This window comes from Phyllopteryx taeniolatus, chromosome 1 (assembly GCF_024500385.1).
Source record: "Phyllopteryx taeniolatus isolate TA_2022b chromosome 1, UOR_Ptae_1.2, whole genome shotgun sequence".
Taxonomy (NCBI): Eukaryota; Metazoa; Chordata; class Actinopteri; order Syngnathiformes; family Syngnathidae; genus Phyllopteryx; species Phyllopteryx taeniolatus.
In genome coordinates, this window is record NC_084502.1 from 3,887,449 (window position 1) to 3,912,639 (window position 25,191).

The window sequence follows — 25,191 nt, forward strand, 5'->3', positions numbered from 1 at the left end:
CTCCACTCCACCAAAGCCACCTTGGCTGCCAGCAGTTCACGGTCACCAATGTCATAATTTGTCTCGGCTGGGGTCAGTTTTTTTGGAAAGATAAGCACAAGGATGTAATTTACCATCCTTGAAACATTTCTGGGAGAGCACTGCTCCTATACTGGCATCAGACGCATCAACTTCTTCCACAAACTGCTGTTTGAGATCTGGCAAAGTGAGGATGGGAGCGGAGGTAAAGCTCAATTTAAGTTTTTGAAAAGCTGCCTGACAAAGCGGGTTCCATACGAAAGGTCTTTGTGGCGAGGTAAGATCATGCAAAGACGAGGCTATAGAACTCAAATTTCTAATGAACTTTCTGTAGAAATTAGCGAACCCTAAGAACCTTTGTACGTCTCTGCGTGACATGGGAGTGGGCCAATTAGTCACGGCATCAACTTTTCATTTTGATTTCACCTGGAGCCAGCACGAACTCCAGAAAAGAAACGGACGGAACTCACATTTCTCAGCCTTGACATATAGTTCATTCTGCAGTAACTGCTGCGACACAGAACGGACATGAATGATGTGAGTCTCCTCATCCGGGGAGAATATCAAAATGTCGTCCAACTATTCAAAAACGTACACGTTTAACATTGACAAAGTTCTGGAACACAGCTGGAGCGTTAGTTAGTCCAAAAGGCATCACCAAATACTCGTAATGTCCCGTTGGTGTGTTGAATGCTGTTTTCCATTCATCCCCCTCCCTTATTCTGACTGGATGATATGCATTTCTTAAATCTAATTTGGTGAAAACCTTGGCTCCCTCCAGGAACTCAAAGGTGGTAGAGTTGAGAGGGAGAGGGTACCTGTTTTTCACAGTTATGTCGTTGAGACCCCGATAATCGATACAGGGTCGCAGAGTCTTGTCCTTCTTGCCCACAAAGAAAAATCCAGCTCCAGGGGATGAAGATGGGCGAATAATCCTGGCTGCCAGTGAGTCATCCACATACTCCTTCATAGCCTTGTGTTCCGGCCCTGAAAGACAGAATAACCTCCCTCATGGGGGTGTGGTTCCAGGCACCAAGTCAACAGCACAGTCATAAGGTCTGTGGGGAGGAAGGGATTTGGCCTTGGACTTGGAAAAAACGTCTTTAATGTCCTGGTAACAGGTGGGTACTTGAGATAAGTCAGGATCCCCAGATGGGGTCTGTGGATTGTCATTTGAAACAGAGCCCTGAACATCACATGGAGGCTTGAAACAGTTCTGGGTGCAATTGCTGACATAACTTGCCCAGAGGACCAGTCAATATGAGGGTTATGTAATTTCAACCATGGGTTCCCTAAAATAACATCATGATCCATGGCGTCAAAAACATGAAAACTAATGCGTTCCGAGTGAGAATCAGGAAATGTCAATGTGAGTATTTGGGTGCGGTGAGTGACCTTGCCCATAAAACTGCTGTCTGCAGCATAGGTGTTGTGGTGGCGGTTTATTTGGAAGGTTCTAAGGTGCATCCGTCTAACGAGGATGGAGTTGTGTAAGTTTGCGTCAGAACCAGAGTCAATTAATACAGGTGTATGAATTTCTTGATCAGAGAGCATAGTGTCACATTAGGAAGAACCCGGATAGGGTCTTCCTTAATGAAATTTAGTCTCACCGCTCCCGTGCCCTTGCTGCTGGCACCAGCAACCTTGATGTGACAGTTGCTCAACTGCCCGCCGTAGAAGCACCGCCCTTCCCTCAGTTGGCATTGACGTTCCTCAGGTGAGAAACAGAACCTGCCAAGTTGCATGGGTTCATCCGTGGTGACGCTAGGCAGTGGATTGAGACCAGAAACAGGGGATCTGCGTTGGTTTGGCTGGTCACCGAGGCTCGTCCTCCAAGTGCGCGATGACGCAGCCTCCGCCGAACTCCGTCCAGCTCGCCATTCAAAAGCGTCTTTCGATTTTTACGGCGAGAGCAATGAGAGTGTCCACGACGGTCGGCGGGTCTAGCGGGACCAAATGATCCTTGACGGCGGGGGATAGTCCTTGAAAAAATGCATCGAGTAGTGCCCTATTATTCCACTGACTCTCAGCTGCTAGAATGCGAAACTCAATTGCGTGGTCTGACACCCTGCGCTTGCCTTGGTGTAAGGTGACAAGGGAGCGAGCTGCCTCACGATCTGGTGGGGAAAACTGAAAAAATTGCTCCATATTCTTTATGAAAAAAGCCCACGAATGACACGTGGCGGAATTGCGGTAGTAGCCCACGCCTCCGCGCGTCCAGTCAGGTGGGAAATGACGAAAGTGATTTTTGCCCGTTCGGTGGGGAAGGCAGCTGGCTGCAGCTCCAAGTGGAGTTCGCACTGAGTGATGAACGGCTTAATATTCCCAGAATCTCCAGAGAACCTCTCCGGTTGAGAGAACTGTGGGCAGACAGCAGCGGCTGTGGCAGGTGGCTGCATGGTAACTGCTTCACATGGAAACATTGGTACCGTGGCGGTATCGGGTGTTCCTTCTTCTGAATCATTTTCATAAGAACTGTGAGGCCACCTGTCTCATCATTTTGTCCTGATGCTCTGACACTCCCTCTAGATGAAGGTGGAGGGCAGCAAGCTGCTCATCCTGCTTCGAGAGGGGTGGACCCTGCGCTTGAAGGGCTTTGCGCACCAGGTCTGAGACTGCTGGGTCCATGTTATGGCTGTTATGGATAAGTTACAGGATAAGACCCAAAAATGCACAACTCCAAAACAAATGGACAGTTTCAAAAAAGAGCGGTTTAATATACGGGCAGAGAGCGGTACACAGGCAGGCAATCCCAAAAAAGTTAACAGTATCCAAAAAAACGTGAGGCAAAAAGGCGAGGTCGATAATCGGAACAGGGTCTAGTCTTACTGTGAGTCTGTGACGTGGAAACAAGGAATGCTGGAACGCGACGACAAGGTACAACGAACTGGCGACTAGAAAGAATGAGACACGAGGTTAAATGCAAGGGGTAATTAGGGTGAACGAGGCACAGGTGGTGAAGATGCTCTCAGCAGCAGGTGTGTACGAAACAGGGGGAAAACAACAACCGGAACACACACCCATGACATCCTCACCTTCAAGGCCATCAATAACCTCCCCCCGCCATATCTTGCTGACCTCCATCACGTTGCCATACCCTCCCGCTATCTCAAATCTTCATCTTCCATCCAGCTCAGCGTCCCTTCTGCCCGTCTGTCCACAGTGGGGACAGAGCCTTCAGCAGCTTTGCCCCCCATCTTTGGAACTCACTACCACCTGAGCTCCGAAACACAGACTTTTTAACCCTCTTCAAATCAAAACTCAAGACGCACCTATTCCGGACTGCCTGTTCACTTTAGCATTTCCCACATCATTTGACATTTGATCTGATGTTTTATGTTCTGTTATTTGTATTATATTGATTGAGTTCTTTTAACTATGTTTGTAAGGAAATTATTTTCCTGGTGAGTCTCTTAATTTAAACGATTCACTGACAGAATCACAAATTATAAGAGTAATAATTTTATTCATTCGAGTCCGTCTTACTTTTTATGATTGTCCCTCCTTTATCTCGCTTGTCTTTGATTTTGCATTGTTTTAAACTTTTCCTTGGTTGGGCGATAAGTGGAATGTCGGGGGCTCTGTGTGCCCTGTGTACAATAATGTTCTTTTTACTTGTCTGGATCCTTTTGACCTGATTTTGTAGCATTCCATTGAGATATGTGGCTGCTGTCCCTTATCCTTAGATTAGTAGGGATTTGGTCCATGAGAGTGGGAGATAGAGGCATGTGCCTAAGTGCTGCACTGGGACAAAAAGAAGGAAAAATCCTTATGCAATCTGTGAAGCAAGGCACCCGAGGGCCTTGTGAGACATTCAACATTTGCGTTTAAAATAAGTAACCATCATGTTCTTTTAAAATCAACCTGTCGCCATCAGTTTCTCTCTTTTCCTCCAGTCTGTCTACAGGTATATGATGAATTTTATACAGTAATGTCTAGTACATGTCGTTAGATTTAGCTATAAATGACAGCTGTTAAAGCGACTGCATGGGGAAAAAAATGTTGCGGGAGGTAGCCGAGGTCACAGAGCTGTCAGTCAGAGTTACGGGGGCGGACTACAGTATATGCTGTCAACCCAGCGTTGTGATCTCGCCCTACATTTCAGGTCACTGCTGCGCTACAGGAGAACACATACTGTACAATATACACACACCCATAAATACTGTAGAATGCGAATATGCTGTGAGGTCTCCTTGTGCGAGTTTCGGAGCAGGTTTGCGTTTGAATGTGTCTGAGCGTGTGTTTGATCGTGTCTGACCTGGGTCGTAATAAAGTTGTGACAAGGAAGAGAGCTGATTTCCTGAAATTCTGAATACAACCAAAAAGGACTCACTCTGATATAGCTAATTTAATGGCAACTGTACAAGCAATAATAAAGTAGAGGTGCAACTATTAATCGACAACTAATGGATTATAAAATTTTAATTATTGATTAATTGTTATGAGGCAGCTGGCACGGTGGGCGACTGGTTAGCACATCTGCCTCACAGTTCTGGGGACCGGGGTTCAAATCCCGGCCCCGCCTGTGTGGAGTTTGGATGTTCTCCCCGTGCCTGGGTGGGGTTTCTCCGGGAACTCAGGTTTCCTCCCACATCCCGAAAATATGCGTGGTAGGTTGATTGAAGACTCTAAATTGCCCGTAAGTGTGAATGTGAGTGCGAATGGTTGTTTGTTTCTATGTGCCCTGCGATTGGCTGGCGACCGGTTAAGGGTGCACCCCGCCTCCTGCCCGAAGATAGCTGGGATAGGCTCCAGCAGCCCGCGACCCTAGTGAGGAGAAGCGGTAAAGAAGATGGATGTATGGATGGATGTTTTGAGGCATTGTTTAACTTAAAATTATCCAAATCCTCTGATTTCAGCCTTGCAACAGCAAATGTTGTCACATTTCTGTAGTCCTTCATGAAAGCAGACTGACTCGCTTTGTTTTTATTGAACATAAGACATTTGCAAACATCAGCTTTTACTTTGGACAACAATGATCAACATATTTGCCTATTTTCTGACATGTTACGGACCAAATCAGTAACTGAATCATGATCAATATATGGGGGGAGAGAAAAATCACTTTAATGTACTACGAAAATATTCATTTGCATCCGTAGTATGAATAACCTGTAATTGACATGTAGTTGAACTCAAAGCAGCCTCAGTAATTTATATAAAATTAGTAGCACTTCCTTGCTATTAATCAGTACCCAAGAAGTAGCACTCAGTTACAAATAGGTTAGTGAGTAGAACATCACTCCCTCTCGTATGATATTGCTTCATTGTTGTTTGTTTGGTTCTGTTTAATCATTAAACAATAGCAAATAAACAACAATAATCCGTTGATAAACAGTAATCGAAAATGAAAGGTTTTGCCATAAACTAATACATAATTTATTTTTATACGATTATTCGCTGAATTGATGGAATAATCAATCGAATAATTGATTCTAAAACTATTCCATAGTGACAGCCTTATAATAAAGTGACGTACGCAGACCTTCAACTGATTAATTAAAAAAACATATTGCATCCATGAGTGCAGTTTGGTTCGGTGTACATTTTGAGTTTAGATCGTCCAACAATGCTGTACGAAAAAAAGTGATCCGTACTGTAAAACTTTCAGTCGCAGTGGTCTTGTGGTCATGAATGCGCTAGTCACACTCCAGTCAAAATTTGAAAACAGGAATTGGTCCGAGCAGAGATTCTCAAAGTGTTGTACAAGTACCTCCAGTGGTATGCAGCCTCCCTCAAGCGTATGAAAAAGAATCACGAAGAATAAAAACAGATAAAAGTCAACATGAAATACAATCAATCGATCTACAGTGTATTAAAGTGAAGCTTTATAGCTATGCATACAGTCTGTTTAAGCCTTTTTAAAATTCAGTAGAGTGCTTTTTTTTTTTACCATCTTCTGCAGTACATTTCTTTAAGGACAGTTCAGTTAACTTTTAACTTTTAAGTACAATACATTTGCATTTACTTTTTAACTCTGCTGTAAAAAAGAAAAATTCTATTGGAGGTACAAATTTATACTTTCATGTGCAATACATTTTTAATTGAAACCTTTAAAAAATATACATTTTTCTATACTGTATTTAAGAGCATTGGTTAGTGTCCAAACTGGATAATGTTACAGTGGCTTACAATAATAATATATATAATATGAACACTTGGGCCTTCTATATGTGACACCATTTTAAAGTTAGTCATTATGGAGGAACTTGGAGAGCTTTTTTTTGGGATGCGGTACTTGGTGTAAAACGTTTGAGAACCACTGTGCTAGAAGAACTAAAAGATCCGTTGTGGGTGGATTCAAAACCAATTGTGGGGGTGCACATAATTTTGATCTGGTCATTTCCTCGTGTGGCACGTGCTCGAAACTGAGCAAGGAATAAATCCGTTCATGAAGTGATTCCATTCAGTACGTTCACTCAAAAGATTTGAACAAGTCGTCGGCGAATGACACAACACGACTCGAGCGATGTCGACCTGTCTGCTCGGTGTAATGTCAATATGCACCACTGTGAGGTGTCACAAAAGGTGGTTTTGCTATTCCGTACGGCACTGCCTGGTGGAAATGGTGTCACACTACATTACAAGTGTGAAAACACTTCACACTCACTGGACTGCTATGCAAATAGAAAATCACTTGGGGAAAAATGTCAGGCACCGAACCTAACAGATTTTATTTATTGTGTGTGTGTGTGTGTGTGTGTGTTCCAGTCGTTCTTCTTCGGATCTTTTGACCTTGAAAAAGAAGCTCTTTTCAGCACTTTGCATCTATTGATGTGTGTATCCATCTGCTAATGTGCAGAAACACTACAAACGAGGTTGAATTGCTTTATCTATTTCTTCTTAACGTGTCAATTTTTGTTCAAGCAGCGGTCTCCTTTATGACCTGACAGCGTGGCCTGAGGATGCTTGTGAGTGGGCGAGGAGGTACTTTTCTACCTGACTGAATGGACTGGTGTACACCTGACCTAATGACAATTAAGTCATAAGAGATTGAACCACTTTATGGACAAATACATCTCACACTACCCTTCATTTCTAATTAAAATCCTAATTTGCAGACTGTCATGTTGTCCATAACCGTAAGGCCACTTGGAAAGCATTCAAGAAAAAGGTCAATAGCGAGGAAAAAGAAAAATCATGCTAAGGTATGTATCACTTTAATATGAAGTTGAAACAAAATGGCTCACATATGGAAAAATTAATGCAGATCCCATTGATACACAGATATAGTAGTCTTCACGGTGGTGTGTGTATTTTTGAAAGTACTGCACTTGTTAGTTGGGCAATATGGCCTACAAATATTTTTTCCCTAAAATATCTGATTTACAATTTTAATAATTTTTTTATGAAAAGAAAAAGAGGACTCAACTCAGCTTTTTAAGCACTTTCGAAAAACAACGGCAGCTGTAACAAAGTGCTGCACAGAGAATCAAACATTAAACACAAAATATATAATAAGAATATTGAATACATAAATAAATAGCTAAATCAATATTGTTTTCACATAAAATATAGAAGTGCTCTATTCAAATTATGGTTAGGGTTAAATGAAAATGACATGAGTAAAAACATCAGTAAATTAACAAAGGTATATCCTTTGGGATTAATATGTCACTAAACATAATCAAGCTTTATCCCTGACAATCTAAAGTATGCAATATGTGGTACATTACTCCAGGTACATGCTAGTTTGGTAGCATGTAATTAGTAAACTATTTTTGGGCAAGGAAAATAATCTTGCCACAACATCAGGCTTTAGGCATGCCCTGTTACGTTTAAATTTATACACTTAGGGATAGAGAGAGTTATTTCTAATCTATATTATTCAGGCAAGGGAAGTTTATTTCATGCTGCTACCATACGCCGATACGTGATTGCTTTTGCGTTTGATAAATGGACATCACGTCTTTTGCAATGTTGAGCGTGATCGACTCCCTGATTGCCTTCACCGGGGTCCGTTCTTGTCATCCGTAAAACAATATGAAAATGATTCAGCGTCGCATCTGTTTCTTAGCAGGAGATTTCCATCACGGTGTGTGCCTTTGTTTCAAATGCTGGAATAATTCCACTAACCGAATAATTCCACTGACCCGGCCGGCTGTGAATCGTGAATAAACTCGCTCCTATGTGTTCGTGCCATGCCTTCACTGCAACCAGTGCGGGTTAGCGGGCTAACCCAAAAACTCAATTAATCAGTTTTATCAGTAACTGTACCCATGGACATGGCCTTGGGTTGCGCATGAAAATTTGTAAAGATTTGCTCTCTCAGAGTCAACTCGATCATATATGTTTGTTATGCTGTGTAGAGAATTTTTGGACAGCTTGCAAGAAAACTCCATTTATTAATGTATTTATTGTTTGTTTGTTGTTGTTGTTTTTTTTTGCCCGTGGCGATGGTGTTGTTCGACACTCACCTGTCTCAGCAGTATTTGCCTCACATTTGCTGTGCACTGGCCCAGCGCACCAACTTCTGCGTCTCTTCCCTACCTTTCTTCTTTCGGTCTGTCTGTTGCTTCCCCTCTGGGAAAGATTAGAGCCACTTGCATCAAATCACTCTGGACCACAACAAACTCAGACAACTTCAAAGCTCCGAGTTGTATTCTGCGGCCTGTTTGGAGAAGATCCCCCACCAAAGCTGCTATTTCCTATCCATGCAGCTGATATGAATCGAACGTTGAACTCTGTTTGCTGGTTTCACTGGGCCGGTCTAGCTCAACTTCAAACTCATTGGCTCATTTCCCATCTCTTCCTGCTGTGCTCCTAAAGTCCGCTTCTGCTCAAGCATTTTAAAGATACAGTTACGCAATGTAATGTTTTTAAATTTTCATGCTTACCCTACACTAACAAACTGTGCCAGTGTTGTGGATATTAATAGCTAGGAATAAATAGTGATTAATGTGTTGCACAGCAAAGTTTGTTCAAGCATAGCAGTCTCATTCATGCGCTTCAAACTCTCTCCAACATGAATGATGACTGATACTACCCCAAGGCAAATGTGTGTGTATGTGTGTGTGTGTGTGTGTGTGGCAATCAACATTATGTCATGTCTTTAAGTAAAACTGATCATTGCAGAATGTGACTATGTTGAAACTAGTAGTGTGAAAACCTATGGCAAAGTTGAACAATAAAGATTGAGATCAGAACCAAATTTTTAGTAGCAGTTCAACCGATTACATAACAGTGTGTGGAAATATTTTGCCAAAAATGAGACTGGTAGCACAGTCACTTACAAAATATGCAAGTCTATCCTCAAATACAATACAAGTTCAAATGAAATAGAAACAGTGAAATAAGGCTGTCAAATGCAAGATGGGCCCGGCTGGCTCATTGAAAAGAAAAACATGCGCAGGGCTCCCACTAATTACAACAGCTACATTCAGCAGTGTGGTTTTTGTCCTGGCCGTGGAACAGTGGACCAGCTCTATACCCTCGGCAGGGCCCTCAAGGGTGTGTGGGAGTTTGCCCAACCAGTCTACATGTGTTTTGTGGACTTGGAGAAGGTGTTCGACCGTGTCCCTCGAGGAGTCCTGTGGGGTGTGCTTCGGGAGTATAGAGTACCGAACCCCCTGATATGGGCTGTTCGGTCCCTGTACAACCGGTGTCAGAGCTTGGTCCGCGTTGCCAGCAGTAAGTCGGACTCATTTCCGGTGAGATTGGAGTCTGCCAAGGCTGGCCTTTGTCACCGATTCTGTTCATAACTTTTATGGACAGAATTTGTAGGCGCAGCTGAGGCGTAGAGGGGGTCCGGTTTGGTGGCCTCAGTATTGCATCTCTGCTTTTTGCAGATGATGTGGTTCTGTTGGCTTCATCAAGCCGTGATCTCCAACTCTCACTGGAGCGATTCGCAGCCGAGTGTGAAGCGGCTGGGATGAGAATCAGCACCTCCGAATCTGAGACCATGGTCCTCAGTTGGAAAAGGGTGGCGTGCCCACTCCAGGTTGGGGATGAAATCAAGTATCTTGGGGTCTTGTTCACGAGTGAGGGAAGAATGGAACGGGAGATCGACCGGCGGATCGGTGCAGCATCTGGAGTGATGCGGACTTTGTATCGGTCCGTTGTGGTGAAGAAGGAGCTAAACCGAAAGGTGAAGCTCTCGATTTACCGGTCGATCTACGTTCCTACCCTCTCCTATGGTCACGAGCTGTGGGTTGTGACCGAAAGAACAAGATCCCAGATACAAGCGGCCGAAATGAGTTTCCTCGGCAGGGTGTCCGGGCTCTCCCTTAGAGATAGGGTGAGAAGCTCGGTCATCCGGGAGGGGCTCAGGGTAGATTCGCTGCTCCTCCACATCGAGAGGAGCCAGATGAGGTGGCTGGGGCATCTGATTCGGATGCCTCCCGGACGCCTCCCCGGTGAGGTGTCCCGGGTACGTCCCACCGTACTACGTCTCTCGGCTGGCCTGGGAACACCTCGGGATCCCCTCGGAAGAGCTGGAGGAAGTAGTTGGGGAGAGGGAAGTCTGGGCGTCCCTGCTAAAGCTACAGCCCCTGCTACCCGACCTTGGATAAGCGGTAGAAAATGGATGGATGGATGGACATTCAGCATTTAAAAAAAAAAATCATTTGTTTTTATTTGTTTCTTTGCTGGTCCGTTGAAATATGTTTTCATGTGAAACCGGTCCGGTTCAAAAAAGGTTGGGTACCGCTCGACTCTGCTGAAAAAATACCAGCTACATCATCAATTAATAAAATTTCATCACATTATAGTTGAAAAAAAACATCTTTAGTTGTTCAACCCCTATTTCTCTTGACTGCCCCCTTCACAGCTGTCGTTTTATTTATTTATTTATTTATTTATTTATTTATTTATTTATTTATTTATTTATTTATTTATTTATTTATTTATTTATTTATTCATTCATTCATTTTTTTTAATACAAACTGAAAGCATATGGCATTTACACAAATAAAAGTTGTGACACCTTGAAATGTTGTTTGTGTCAACTACAGCATAAAAAGTGCATTAAAAACCGATGTTCCGATGACAGACGCTGTCCAAAAAATATCCAAAATTAATATGAAGCTACAGTATTTTAGGGTTCATTTGCTATTGTTTTGCCATATTTTTGATATTCCTTTTACTGTGTGTCTGTACGGATGTTGGTATAAGCAGTTCAACATAATCTTACAAGGTCCTTTTATTCACATCTTTTTTTTTTTTTTGCAAACCCTGATCGATGACCATTGTGTTTATGTAAGTGTGTGTGTGTGTGTGCGTGAGTGCGCGCGTTGCTACAATTAGTGCTATTGACTGGGTGTTATTTTAGCCATGCAACACCACTCAGACATTTCTTCTCTTTTGTCACCGAGCTCTGTGACATGTACAGTATGCATCAATGGCATGGCGTGCGTGTGTTATTGGCAATGGTTAAGGACACTCAATATCGTATTGATTGGTGCACCCCACAGTATGCCATTCACCCAGCAGGCCACAGCATTAGCGCTCTGCATTGATTTATAGACCACATGTGACAAATCCCTATGAAGTGAAGTCCATGAAAGTGGGACGTTGTAAAACAGTCACTTCTTTCTAGGAAGTTTAAGCTCCACACATGATGATCAAGTGCTTTGGACTCATCATAACAATAATAATAAATCACACAATCGTGTAGTTTATTATTGGATTCTCAATGGTCACCAGACTGAGTGTGTTGGATACCTGGCAGGCTCTAGCTGAAGGTATTTGTGCTCTAACTTATGATTTGGTAAAATGCGATGACAATGAAACATTTTGATTGATGTCTGATTACTTAATTGCTCAGTACATGTGGTGATATTCTAAATAACGTGTTTTCCCAAAGCGCTGTCTGGAACTACGCTTTTAAATGTTGTTGCAAAACAGCTGTTAATTCACACAAGGCAGTAGATCGAAAAACTCTGAGGCACAGCACACCAGTCTGAGCTACATTTGATTTATTTAAGACTTTCCATTTTTTCAAATTTTTTCTTAACTGTGAAGATATTGTTGTAAATTTGAAAGCTGGAAAATAATGAGCTCTTTAGAATTATTATCATTGTTGTGAATGGTGCATGTCAGAACTATTCAATCAATTGGACTTTTGTACAAGTTAGCCTGACCTTTACAATATCAATGTTAACAGTGCTCCACTGTAAGCAACCTTCTAATGTAATTTTCCTCATTACATGCACTATCCGAGGCTAATTTGGATGGATTTGACAAATGACAAGATTTTAACCTGTGTTGTGGGTCATGCATGCATAGTGGTCACATAAAAACTGCTCATTTGATTAGCTTCCAAATCAGGTTGATCAAATCTAGAACGGAGAGCAATAGGTTATACAAATTCACTTAAGGCAAACTCGACCTTTTGGGCATGCAAAAGAACATATTGATTTCGAATAAGTGAATTATGTGATACGAGTGGAATAGTTCATACTGTAGCAATGATATGCTGTTTCCTCAGATCTGGATTAGGCTTTGAATTAAAATCGTCAAAGCAGATGTGACATTTCAATCTCTTTTTTTCTGTTACAGGAGGGTGTTTGTTGAATTTGCTAATAATTGACGACCGGCATGAGGTTTTAGGCTGTTCGTGAGCTAGCGATAGAGAATGCCTTTTCAGATGGGCATTCGTGGCACTTGTGCTTTCGTTGTATTTGGATAAATGTGCATATTTTGCACAATGGCCGTGCTACCGGTCTGATTGTTAGTCAAATATTTCCACACACTTGAGGCACCGCTGCTGATTTGCTGCACTGATTCAGCACCTGTTACTTTCAGTGCGGCGATCGTGTTGTTAAAAGGTCAAACAAGCGATTAATCGACTTCAAGCTCTAAGCGTCGTTGTGGAGTCATACGCTATTACTTTTTCCTTCCTAATACCCAGCTCAACCCGACATCCTCTGATGTTCTGAGGCTTATTTCTCTCAGGGTGTAGATGACCAAAATAATCATAACAGAAACGCCAAATCCACCTGAGTTCCCGACCTTACGGTGCATTGTGAGCCATAATTGCCTGCAGTGTGAATGCAAAATACATCCTCCATCCACACGCTCGCTTGTGGGGTCTGGGGAACTTCATTCGAACCCATTGGTCCGTACCAGAGCAGAAGAGAATTATACCGACATATGGATGTATGAGTCTTCATGCTATCTTTCTGAGTCATATTCACATACGCATGAGCCTTCCAGCTTTGACGAACACACGCATTCATACACAGATTTATTTGGCATTTCCTCGCCTGTGTCTTGATGAGAGTTGGTGTGTTGTTATCTTCTATCAGCCTGCATTGTGGATGCCCATACATGCCTGGCCTCGTGACAGTGATAGCTTGTGAAAAGTAAACCTCAGACCCAGCCTCCGCAACATTGTCTCGTGTCAGAGTGGATAATGGACTGCGATGCATCCTGGGTAAAAGCCTGGGTTCTGGGTTTTATATTTATCCCGCAGCACGCTCTCCAAATTGAGTAATTTCATGGCTCATTCCTGTGGTTAGCACCAGGTATTGAGGAGTGGAGGAATCACAGATAACCCTTTTGCTTTGCCTCCAACATATTAGAGCACAAACAAATGCTAATCACTTGCAGATGTACCAATGACTTGTTGGGAGTTAACAGAATTTCTCTGCTGGATACGTTCCTTTTGAATCCGGTTGAATGTGTTGTGCATGAAGGCATGACATCACCTCTTGATGGAGTTTCACCAGTTTTCAGGTCACATGGATGAATAAGAAGATGGATAAGAGGTGCTCCGTAGGAATGATTATTCAGTTGAAGTACGCCATTGCACTCTTCCACCAATGCCCTTAAGCTGATCCCAAGGTTATGCAAAAATCCAACAAAAAAATAGACTGACCAAGGTAAACACTTTCTTTGGACTCAAATGAGTAAAGTAAGGCAATGCTGGAACAAACTGCTTAATTACCTTTTATGAAGAAATACCTTTGAGGTTTAGCTGCCGCTGCGCACAGAAAATATGCTGCGCTGCCAAGAGGAGTTGATATGAGGTTACACTTCATTGGGCGGAGGTGCTACCACCTCTCTACCATCTGCACGTGCATCCAGACACACACACACACACTCACATATACACACACACATGACTTTTCCCTTTAATTTTAAACCTCATTACTTCGGCTGAAACCGCACACCAAGCGATTGAGCGTCGCACATCTACCGACGTGCTGTAACAGAAAAACTACAACCCCAACTGTCAAGGAAGAAGTGCGTGGCCACAAAACGGGCAATATAACGACAGTGTGCGGATTTTGAACTGTTGGCACACAAATGTTCATCTGGTTGAACATGGACAAAAAACAAAAAAATCTTGTAAAATGTGTTCCCAGATGACTGGAAGACATTATAGCTTCGAATACTTGTTGGTGATGCGTTGACGCCGAACAGACTTCCTCATGATTCATCCTGCCTTCTTCCCGCCATCAACCATTTTTTCATTCTGCGACATCTCCCCATCTGGAAGTGGTTAAGGGCTTGTTGTCAAGGGCGGCGGGAGATCATTCGACAACAGTTAGTGACAAACAGGACAAAGCATATTTGGCAGTTGTCCAAGATCATCAAGTACTGAGTGTTGAGACGGAAAGGTGACAGATGACTCATGATGCTGACCAGTGAAGACACGAGTCACCCCTGCTACTTGCATTGTAGTCGGAGCCAAGCTGCAGGACCAGGTGCAGGATTTGGCCCTGGTCCACCGTGCCCACTGTGTTTGTAGATCTTTCTTGCAGCTCGATATTTCCAACCAATTCAAAACTTTTGATGGTTGTTCTTTGTCAACGCGTGAGATACTGTACACTGATTTTAGTGTATACCAGCACAGATGTTTGAGATAGATCAGTGGAATGTACCGTTTCCATGAAAGCACTTTAATGTGCCCTAATATATCTTCAAGGGTGCCGTGGGGAATCTAATATCACTCAATTTATCTGAAAATGATTATTAACTCCAAATATATTTTTCTTCATCTACAGTATGTATGCCAGCAACATGAAGTGACAGGCAGAACAATTAAATGCTCTTCTATCAGATGGCAGAATGTACAATAAACCTGTAAACCCCTGTTGCTATTCATACAACAGGAAAAAGTCATGTTAAGTGTAAATCAGCTTTGTGGTCAATTAAAAAGGCTCAGATTTCAGTCAGTTCATCAGTAAATTGAGATGAGTTTGAGGTTTTTGTAATGTGGCTCAAAGGTTGAAAAATACTTATGTTGTTAAAACTACATGCATAAGAGCACATTTTGACAATTAGATTTTTTTTTTTATAAAGCCTTTATTACTCTAAGGGCTGCTGGAAGGTATGGCTTTGTCTTTAACTCATTCAGTGCCAGCCCGCCCAGTTAACATGGATATTTGACTTCTAAAGCAGTCAATGGCACTGAACGTGTTAAGTTTGTTCTAACTTCTTCGATGAGGTTAAGTCCAACAAGTCTATTATAGCTTGCGGTGTGAGCACTTCTCTTCTTTTTATGACTTCTGCAGCTTATACGGCAAGTGAGACATCGGTGGAACTGAGATGTAATGATACTGCAACGTTTCATCTTAAAGTGACTTGTCTGTGGGATAACAGAAAAACTCAGCATTTAACACCTTGTGAACCCAACTTATCTCATTGTTTATTTATGTGTTTCCCTATGAAGTTATCACCACAATAGTCGATTGTCAAATTGCATAAATGTGAAAACGATAACCATCATCTGGCGTTCTTTCCTGTCTGTCTGGCTTTGGCTCTTTCTTTTGTCTCTTTCTCAGTGATTGGCAGGTCTTTAGGCTTGCAAGGCGCTTTAGCTTCCCACGTTCGCTCTCCTGTCTTCTCCGTTGCAGTCTGACTGGCAGTAATTACACTGGTTTGTACCAACGACCCAAAAGACCTGCCAGCTTGAAAAAAGCAAAGAGAAATTCTGCGGGGAAACAGGGAAAAGGCAGATAAAGTTACAAAAGCGGTCGTATATAGATAGTAGCTAGAAAACGGCTGTCACATCAGTAATTCTTGCAGGCTGTTACTCTTGTTTTTGTCTCCACTTTATTTTCGTACTGCCTCCATCATGGCAAAGCGAGTTCTGCCTTTTGGAGCTGCTGACTGAACAAACTTCTGACTTGAGATAACACACGTCAAGTATCAATGGTGTGTAGAGAACTGCTCTTGAAATACTGGTGCTCCTTTGTTGCTGGATGGAATGGCTCGTTTGCTTGTTTTTTTCCCCCACATATCTTTTTGACAACTTGCATCGAGGTTGCCTTCCTTTTTTTGCCGAGAGGAATGGAGAGATGGGGAAATTAATTGTTCAGTTGCGTAAAACAATATAAAACAAAGTCAAAAGTTATTTTATAGTTCATAGGAGTTTGAGGAGTAAGGGAAAGGAGCTTTTGGTGTTTGATTTTTGTTTTTGACATTTTATTCGGAATGAATACATGTATTCTCATGCGAAACAGAGCATGAATTGGAATGTATTGGAACGATATTTGTAAATATATTTGAAATTGGTATGGATAAAGTGTTTGAATACTAATGTAGTTTCCAAAGGCTTAAAAAAACAAGATGTCAATCAGAAGGGCAATTCCAGTTTCCACCGTGAGCTTTTTTACATACTGTCTACTATATGTATGCAGGAATCTTCCCAAAACCTTTCGTACAATGCATAGAATAGTCGAAAATGTACACTGTAAAACAAATTCCAAGTTTTTTTTAAAAAATCTGGCAGCTGGGTTGCCAGAATTTTTTTGTAAAAATGTAAACATCTTTACATGTGACAGTACCCTGTATATTTTACAGTAAATGGTTTTTTTTTCGTTTTTTTTTTTACTGTTCTAGGTGGTAAATTAAACAGCCCTTTACTGCTGAATTGACATGAACATGCTGCTAATTAAAGTAATTATTTTAAATTGGCAATAACCAGGGTTTTGTCGATTTTGTTTTCTTTAATTACACTAACCCGTTATCACAATCAAAGATAATGGCGTTCTAACTAACTACAATCAAGGAAATTATAAGTTAAAAAATAATAATGGCATCCATGTTAGTAATGAGTAACATTCAGCTAATTGTGCAAAGATATTGTTTCTGAGAAATTTCCGAGTCTTGATTTTAATAGAAATTGCCCTGTTGGGATTTCCAAATTGTCCATTTGACCGGGAGGTATTGCACACAACCTAAAGTCACAGTTTCATAAAAAAACAGTACAACATAAATCAACCATAAATGACAGTTAAATAAGGCACACATTCAACGAACTATTGGTAACATAAAACCAAACGAACAAGTTAACGTCCTTATTACGGCAGTAATTCAACATTGCATGACGCAATGCATTCTAGGAACTGTGTAGCTTCACAGGATTTTTTTTTTTAGGGCCACTCGATATGTCTGTTTTATAACAATTATCTGAAATTTCTACAGAGAAATATTATTTTAACGTATTTGTCCTGTAAAATTTGCATGAGTGAATGTTTAAGCAATTTACAAAATATTACTATAAATTTAACACCGTCTGTGTTTGCTATTTGCAGTTTTTTTTTCTGTGATTTGACAGTTTTGTAAATTTCATTCCATTTTTTTACAGTGTATGTTAAATAAAATAATTATGATTCAAGGGGAATTAAGTGGTTCTAAACTCATGTCCATATGATGTGTAGCCCACATTCTAGTATGTAATCGAGAGTGAATGCAGCCACTTTATGCTTTCAGAGATTATGACTCCTCATCTTGCTGCCCTTGTTCCTCGTATTGGAAAACAGGTATTGGTGAAAGCCGTTGTGATGTGACCATGTAACGTTTCCCCTCTACTTACGTCTCCTCTCAGCGGCGTCCAGCTTCAGCTTTTGCCGCGCCTCCCTGGAACACACGCTGTCGGCCGAAGAGCTGAGCTACCAGCTGCCGGGTCGCTCCGGAGGCAGCAACCTGACCTGGCACGACGGCCGTAGCCAGAAGACAGCACACGCGCGCACCGTCAAACTGCTGCAACAGCCCGGCACTGAGGGCATCCAGGTATGAAGGCCGCGAACCGATTCGTTTTAGGAGATTCGACTAACTAGAATAAATGCATTTTTTAAAACTCTTCAAAATATTCCGAAGTTAAAGCTGTCTTTTGATTGTATCGTGATTGGTCTAATTGAGTGTATGTTCATGAGTAACGACTAATTAATATTCAGGGGGCCCACCCACGCTATTATTAATAATTAATCGATTAAAATGTTAGTGTCAATACTTTTGTCCGTACTTATTTCCTGCTGATGATGTCTGATGTTACATCAAAAGCATGCGGCGGATCCATTCAGATCCGGGTTTTATGTCTTCAGAGTCCCAAGTGACAAAACATTTAATCTCTCTTTCCCGCTGGAGATGCAAGTAGAAATTTCCGTTTGCAAAGACCAGATGCAACGTTGCTTCTTCCTGGCTGGAGGCGGAAACACTCTTCCTGTGCTTTGCGCCGCACACAATAAAAGAAGGAGAAACCGAAACCGGATGCTTTCTATTCTTTGTCATGTTTTATCCATCCACCCATCTATTTTCTTGGCCTCATCCTGTTGAGGGTCATGGGTGGGCCGGAGCCTATCCCAAATGACTTCGGTTGAAAAGCGAGGCACTCTCCAGACAGATCAGAAATCAGTCACAGGGCATGTCCTACCTCAGCGAACTACATAATAATGAATAAGGCATTTTAATGATAAAGTGATAAAAATGTCTCATGAATGTGAAGAGTGTCGATAACAAGCCTACCGAATTTGAAAGAATATTTTAAAAAAACAAATCACCAAGTAGGAATATATGAAATCAGGCTTCAAAATAGTGAAATATTGAGACGTTCTCTCAGCTTTCAGATGCTGTTGGGCGTGTCCGCTGAATGTGCTGAAAACATTCAAATACAACCCCAATTCCAATGAAGTTGGGACTTTGTGTTAAACAGAAATAAAAACAGAATACAATGATTTGCAAATGTTCAACCTATATTTAATTGAATACACTACAAAGACAAGATATTTAATGTTGAAAATGCTAAACGTTATTGTTTTTAGCAAATAATCATTAACTTAGAATTTTATGGCTGCAACACTTTTCAAAAAAGCTGGGACAGGTGGCAAAAAAGAAAGTTGAGGAACGCTCATCAAACACCTGTTTGGAACATCCCACAGGTGAACAGGCTAATTGGGAACAGGTGGGTGCCATGGTTGGGTAGAAAAGGAGCTTCCCTTGAATTGCTCAGTCATTCACAAGCAAAGATGGGGCGAGGTTCACCTCTTTGTGAACAAGTGCGTGAGAAAATAGTCGAACAGTTTAAGGACAATGTTCCTCAACGTACAATTGCAAGGAATTTAGGGATTTCATCATCTACGGTCCATAATATCATCAAAAGGTTCAGAGAATCTGGAGAAATCGCTGCATGTAAGCAGGAAGGCCGAAAACCAACATTGAATCCCCGTGACCTTCGATCCCTCCGGTGGCACTGCATCAAAACCCGACATCACTGTGTAAAGGATATCACCACATGGGCTCAGGAACACTTCAGAAAACTAATGTCAGTAAATACAGTTTGGCGCTACATCCGTAAGTGCAACTTGAAGCTCTACTATGCAAAGCAAAAGCCATTTATCAACAACACCCAGAAACGTCGCCGGCTTCTCTGGGCCGGAACTCATCTAAGATGGACTGATGAAAAGTGGAATAATGTTCTGTGGTCCGACGACTCCACATTAAAAATTGTTTTTGGAAATTCTGGACGTCGTGTCCTTCGGGCCAAAGAGGAAAAGAACCATCCAGACTCTTATGGACGCAAAGTTCAAAAGCCAGCATCTGTGATGGTATGGGGCTGTGTTAGTGCAATGGCATGGGTAACGTACACATCTGTGAAGACACCATTAATGCTGAAAGGTACATACAGGTTTTGGAGAAACATATGCTGCCATTCAAGCAACGTCCTTTTCATGGACGCCCCTGCTTATTGCAGCAAGACAATGCCAAACCACATACTGCACGTGTTACAACAGCGTGGCTTCGTAGTAAAAGAGTGCGGGTACTAGACTGGCCTGCCTGCAGTCCAGACCTGTCTCCCATTGAAAATGTCTGGCGCATTATGAGGTGTAATATACGACAACGGAGACCCCGGACTGTTGAACAGCTGAAGCTGTACATCAAGCAAGAATGGGAAAGAATTCCACCTACAAAGCTTCAACAACTAGTGTCCTCAGTTCCCAAACATTTATTGAATGTTATTATAAGAAAAGGTGATGTAACACAGTGGTAAACATGACTCTGTCCCAGCTTTTTTGGAACGTGTTGCAGCCATAAAATTCTAAGTTAATGATTATTTGCTAAAAACAATAAAGTTTATCAGTTTGAACATTAAAGATCTTTTCTTTGTAGTGTATTAAATTAAATATAGGTTGAACATGATTTGCAAATCATTGTATTCTGTTTTTATTTATGTTTAACACAATGTCCCAACTTCATTGGAATCGGGGTTGTACATTCATACGTGTAGCAAATGCCTACACGTCCCTATATTATTGAGCCACGAAAATATATCGCCTCCAATGGCTAGTATATACATGCTGTATATACTGTAACACTGTCATCATGAGGCTTTGGCATGCCGCGACGACTCTGTGCTAGCAGCGAGCTAGCTCGCTGGCTAGCAGGCTCCCGGACTAACGACGATTTTATCCAATACGTCAACATGTAGTTGACGTATTGGAGTTGTTTTTGGGTCAACATAACAAAGACATTTGACGGAAAGGGAATCGTTTGTTAAACACTGTGGCACACGTAATTCAGCCTGTTGTGCACACTGACAGACATTTGAGCGCATCCGTTCTGCTACTTACAAACCCCACAATTCTTTGCGTTTCAATTTATTACGTTAGCCTGAATAACAAAATATACAACACTGAAATAACGATACCGAGCTGTTCTGTCAATTGTGGCCTCCAGGGAAGATATAGCGTTTCTTAGTTTGCTAGCTAACTTTGCGCTGTAGCGTTAGAAATGAGCCTTGTAATAAAAACTAGTCTAAAAAGTAACTTGGAATTGCGGCGTATAGTCACTGATGGATTGAGAGCCCAAGTACGTACCTGGACTTTGTTTTAGGCATGGCCAAAAAACATCTGAACAACTGAAATGATGAAAAAGAGTTACATCGCAACAATTCAGTACTACATTGTTCTCGGTCTTTGTTTTCAGCAATTATCTCCAAATATATATAGTCAGAAACACATTTCTGAGTCTTTAAAGAAATTATTTCTCTTGTGCAGAGCATCATAATTAACCCTCGTAGCTCATAAAGGCTGCATTAGTTGTAGTTGTGTGTGAGAGAAGCTACATGAAGCTATTCCGACAACGAGGGTAGAATATGTTCATATGTTTCATGTTTGTTTGTGTCACACACACACAGCAGAGAACATCTGTACCTGAGGAGTGATGCCTCGTTTCTCAGTGTTGGCAGAAGCGCTGATTGTTTTCTGCTCTCAGCTGAGCAAAACTTATGTAACAGAGGCGAGCCTCACTATTTGTGATGTAACAACGCTCGGACACACAGACCTCGTTCTCTCTAATCGTACAATTACGTGTCTAAAGGTATTTGTCCTTTGAGTTCTGATGTGTTTTCTTAATTGCGCAGCAGCAATCGGTAAGTCATTAGCGATGCTAGCGGAATCTTTTTGGAGGCTCGTTGCCTCAGCGGTATTAACATAAGCGTAGCAGTCTGAGCGCCACTGACGTCCACACATCGCTTTTGTGTGGAATTGAATCCCATCTGTGCAATCCATGGAGGGACAAAACAAAGTGTAGAAAAAAAAAAATTCAAAGCATTCCGCTCTATGTTTGACTCAAAATAGCTCATATGACACAACCGACTTCTTTTTTGGGTCCAGCTGCTCACATGAAAGAAAGCCCACAGCCCAATGAAGTATTCCCACTGGCCTGAAGGAAATTTGCAACTGTAAGGCTATAAGCTGAACATGTTCTCTGCAATTTTGTTTAATAATTCATAAGATTTCCCCCTCAGCTATAACTAGAAAAGGCTTCATAAGAGACAAGTGGGAAGCTGTTTCCATATGATTACACAGCGGAAGGATAATTAAACCTCTATACCATGAGGCTTATCGTCTCCTCGTACCAACACGCCATTTCATACATTATTCAAATATCTCTCTCTCTCTCTCTCTCTCTCTCTCTCTTTCTCTCTTTCTCTCTCTCTCTGAGGTATGCATGTCTGTGCATTCACATTTTGTACAATCCTTGCCTGTGTCTGCATTTTCAAGACTCATTGGGCATGCGCGTGGTGTTGTGTAGACTTGTGTTTGCGTCCACGTCTCTCGGGAGTAATGATTCGATTATTCTCCATTACACTGTGTATTCACACATCAGCGCTAATGAGGGAGCAGTTACGTGAAGCCAGCTCAGTGTTGGATTTAAAGTGCGACCTTGGGAAGCTTCCTACTCAGTTTAGCAGCGTTAATGGAACAAATACAAAACAGCAGAGACGAAGGAAAGTTAAAACACAAGAAATAATGGAGGATATGTACACATACTTCAGGCGGCAGCCCATCAGCACTTGTATAATTTTTCTAAGCATATCATTCCCTTACCCTTTAGCAGCAGTGCAAAATTGCCACCTGGCGAGAATTTTATTAGGCCCGTCTGCAGTTCAGTGCCAGTGTGAGAAGCTTTATGGCCGACACACTACTCCAACACACTCTACAATTTACGCTATCCATGGAAAGTCTTTCGAAATAGGATCTGTTCTTGACAAACCACACCAGCGCAAACTCGTACAGCTTTAAAAAGCTTTACACCATACCGACTCAGAATGCTGGACATTATAATCTGCCGCTTGAAGCCTTTGAACAACCTTAACTTTGAACGGGTAAACCTTTATCACTCTCTGACGCATCCACTCAATCAAGCTTTTTTGGATGCTGACTTCCAGCGCAGCCCTCTGGATGTACTCTTCCTGGATTTGCACAAACGCCTGCTCTAGGAGTTGGGTGTTTTCATCAGTGGTGGGAGTAGCAGGCCTTCCGCCAGCATATGTTTGTCAAGAACAGTAAATGGTACTATGCGTTTCACCTGCCGAGCTACTGTATATTAGCATCAGAGGGATTTTATGTTTTTCTTTTTTTTTCTTTTTATCCATCCATCTATTTTCTGTATCGCCTATCCTCATTTGGGTTGCGAGTGAGCGGGAGCCGATCCCAGCTGACTTTGGGCGAGAGTCAATTTTTCTTTTATCTCTTGGTGAAATTTTACGTAAACGCATGCGTTTTTAAAACCTATTGGAATCCTCTTGGAAAAGTCTGGTGAATGTTGTTTTTAAAACATCTTCATAAGTCGTTGTATAGGTTGTGATTTAATATTTTACACTGTGTACCAAAGAGATTGTATTTCTTTTCTCAACTTTAACTGTACATCTTCCATGAACCATGAGTTTGAAAGAAAACAATTCAATCAGTTTAAAAAAATATTTTTAAATGTATTTATTTATTTATTTTTGTATAATATAACCAACAAACCATCTTGCAGGGGAGTCTCTAAGACATGAAACAAAAAGCTCGACAAAACAAAAGCAGCTTCACAGCAAAATTCACGTTTTTTTTTTTTTTTTTTTCACGGTGGCAGGAGACTGAAAAGAGAAAAACGTCCATTAGTTGTCATTGTCCTTTGTCACTTTAATCAGGTGTTGTTTGTTTACAGTAAATCTTTATGTTAGAGTCGTGGTGAATAGATATTTTGTGAAAATCAATACTCAGACAACAACCTTTATTTGTTGAAGCATGCATAACAAGACAGGGCATGTTGCGTGACACATCTGCATCAGCCAGGGACAGAGACGGTTTGGTGTCAAGGATGGAAAGTGTGGGAGATGTGCGTGATCATGTATCAGCGCCTGTCACAGTGGGATCGAAGAGACAGATTGAAGCTAAAAAAAACAACAACAACAAAAACAAGAATCGAACAGAGATCAAGTGTCAGCCGGATCAGAGGAGGAACAGACATATTGTCGTGCACACAAAATCTAGACATACAAAGCAGGATTACTTTAGTAACGGAAATATTCTTCATGAAATATTTTTGTGGGTGCAGAGAGGATGTGGAGGATTGCTTTCCTGACTTTTTAGCTCACAATTTAATGACTGCATGATCTTCATAAAAATACTCTTCAATATAATGTACAGTTTGTCACATAATGGAAGGAGTGGGGAGGGAAGAAAGTAGCATCAACTATAGATTGAGTGTGTTCGTTATGTTGAAAAAAAAGTCTTAAAAGCATCAGTGGAGCTTCCAAAGATGAATGTTCTGTAGGTCGTACAATTCGGATTCCTGTCCGAACATTTTTGGAAAACAAGAAGAGAAAAAAACTAATTAACAAACAAGAAGAGTCCAATTGTCTCGATTTCTTCAAATCGTTGCGTATTACTATGACCAGGATGACTGACAATCTACACAGACATAAAGAAAAAAAATGACTTGGATAAGAATGCTTTTAGGCTAACGATATGGAAAATGTTATTTTTTTCCCCATAAAAAAAAATAAAAATATCCAAACTTCATCAAAAACCGTTTTATTCAACAAAAAACTTGTATGAATGCATGTTTGACATTTCTATGTTGAATGGTTTGTGTGTTCTTTTTTTTTTTTAATTGTTTTTGTGAGAGTGGCCTTTTGAAAAGCAATGTCAACCTTCTGTATGTTCCACATTCATTCAGGACTGAAAAAAAAAACTTGATACCATACCATACCGTACCCTACAATACCATACAAATTTAACAGAATCCATCGACTTTTTAACGCTTGCAGGCAATGGAGGTTAAAATATGTTTTGCACTGTAAACCCAATCCTTTTCTTAGCATAACAGCTTACAGTCTTGATGGATAACAGGAAGACAATAAGTACCGTATATATTACCCATCTTCCCATCTCTCATACTTCCGCTCCATATTGAATTTCAACTTCACCTTGCATCCCTCTTCCCTCCTCATTCTCATCTCACTCCCAATCTCTGCGTATCTAATTAATGAGGGAGCTCCTCCCACTGGACAGAATTAGTTCTCAGGAAGAGTGGGGGAGCCGACAAAGTGTGAACAGGATCAACAGAGAACAGGCCAGAGGACATAGACGCTGATGGATGGCCGTAAAGGCATGCAAGAGGAGCAAAAGGGGGGGAGGGGGGGACAGAATGGGGGATGCTGCTGCAGAACTG

General features: G+C 41.5%; 1 protein-coding gene across 4 annotated transcripts in view; it reads left to right on the forward strand.

The window, feature by feature from the left end:
• Window positions 1-25,191, forward strand: part of samd10b (sterile alpha motif domain containing 10b) — a 59,146-nt gene that overhangs the window by 19,242 nt on the left and 14,713 nt on the right. The window contains exons 1-2 of one of the 4 annotated variants that reach the window (XM_061755696.1): window positions 11,543-11,699; window positions 17,798-17,982. In XM_061755696.1, the coding sequence (XP_061611680.1) occupies window positions 11,651-11,699; window positions 17,798-17,982 (234 nt within the window). In that variant the 5' untranslated portion in view covers window positions 11,543-11,650. Of the gene's footprint in view, window positions 1-11,542; window positions 11,700-17,797; window positions 17,983-25,191 lie in introns of those variants that run through there. The other 3 variants (XM_061755784.1, XM_061755521.1, XM_061755610.1) reach the window with 3 other exon arrangements.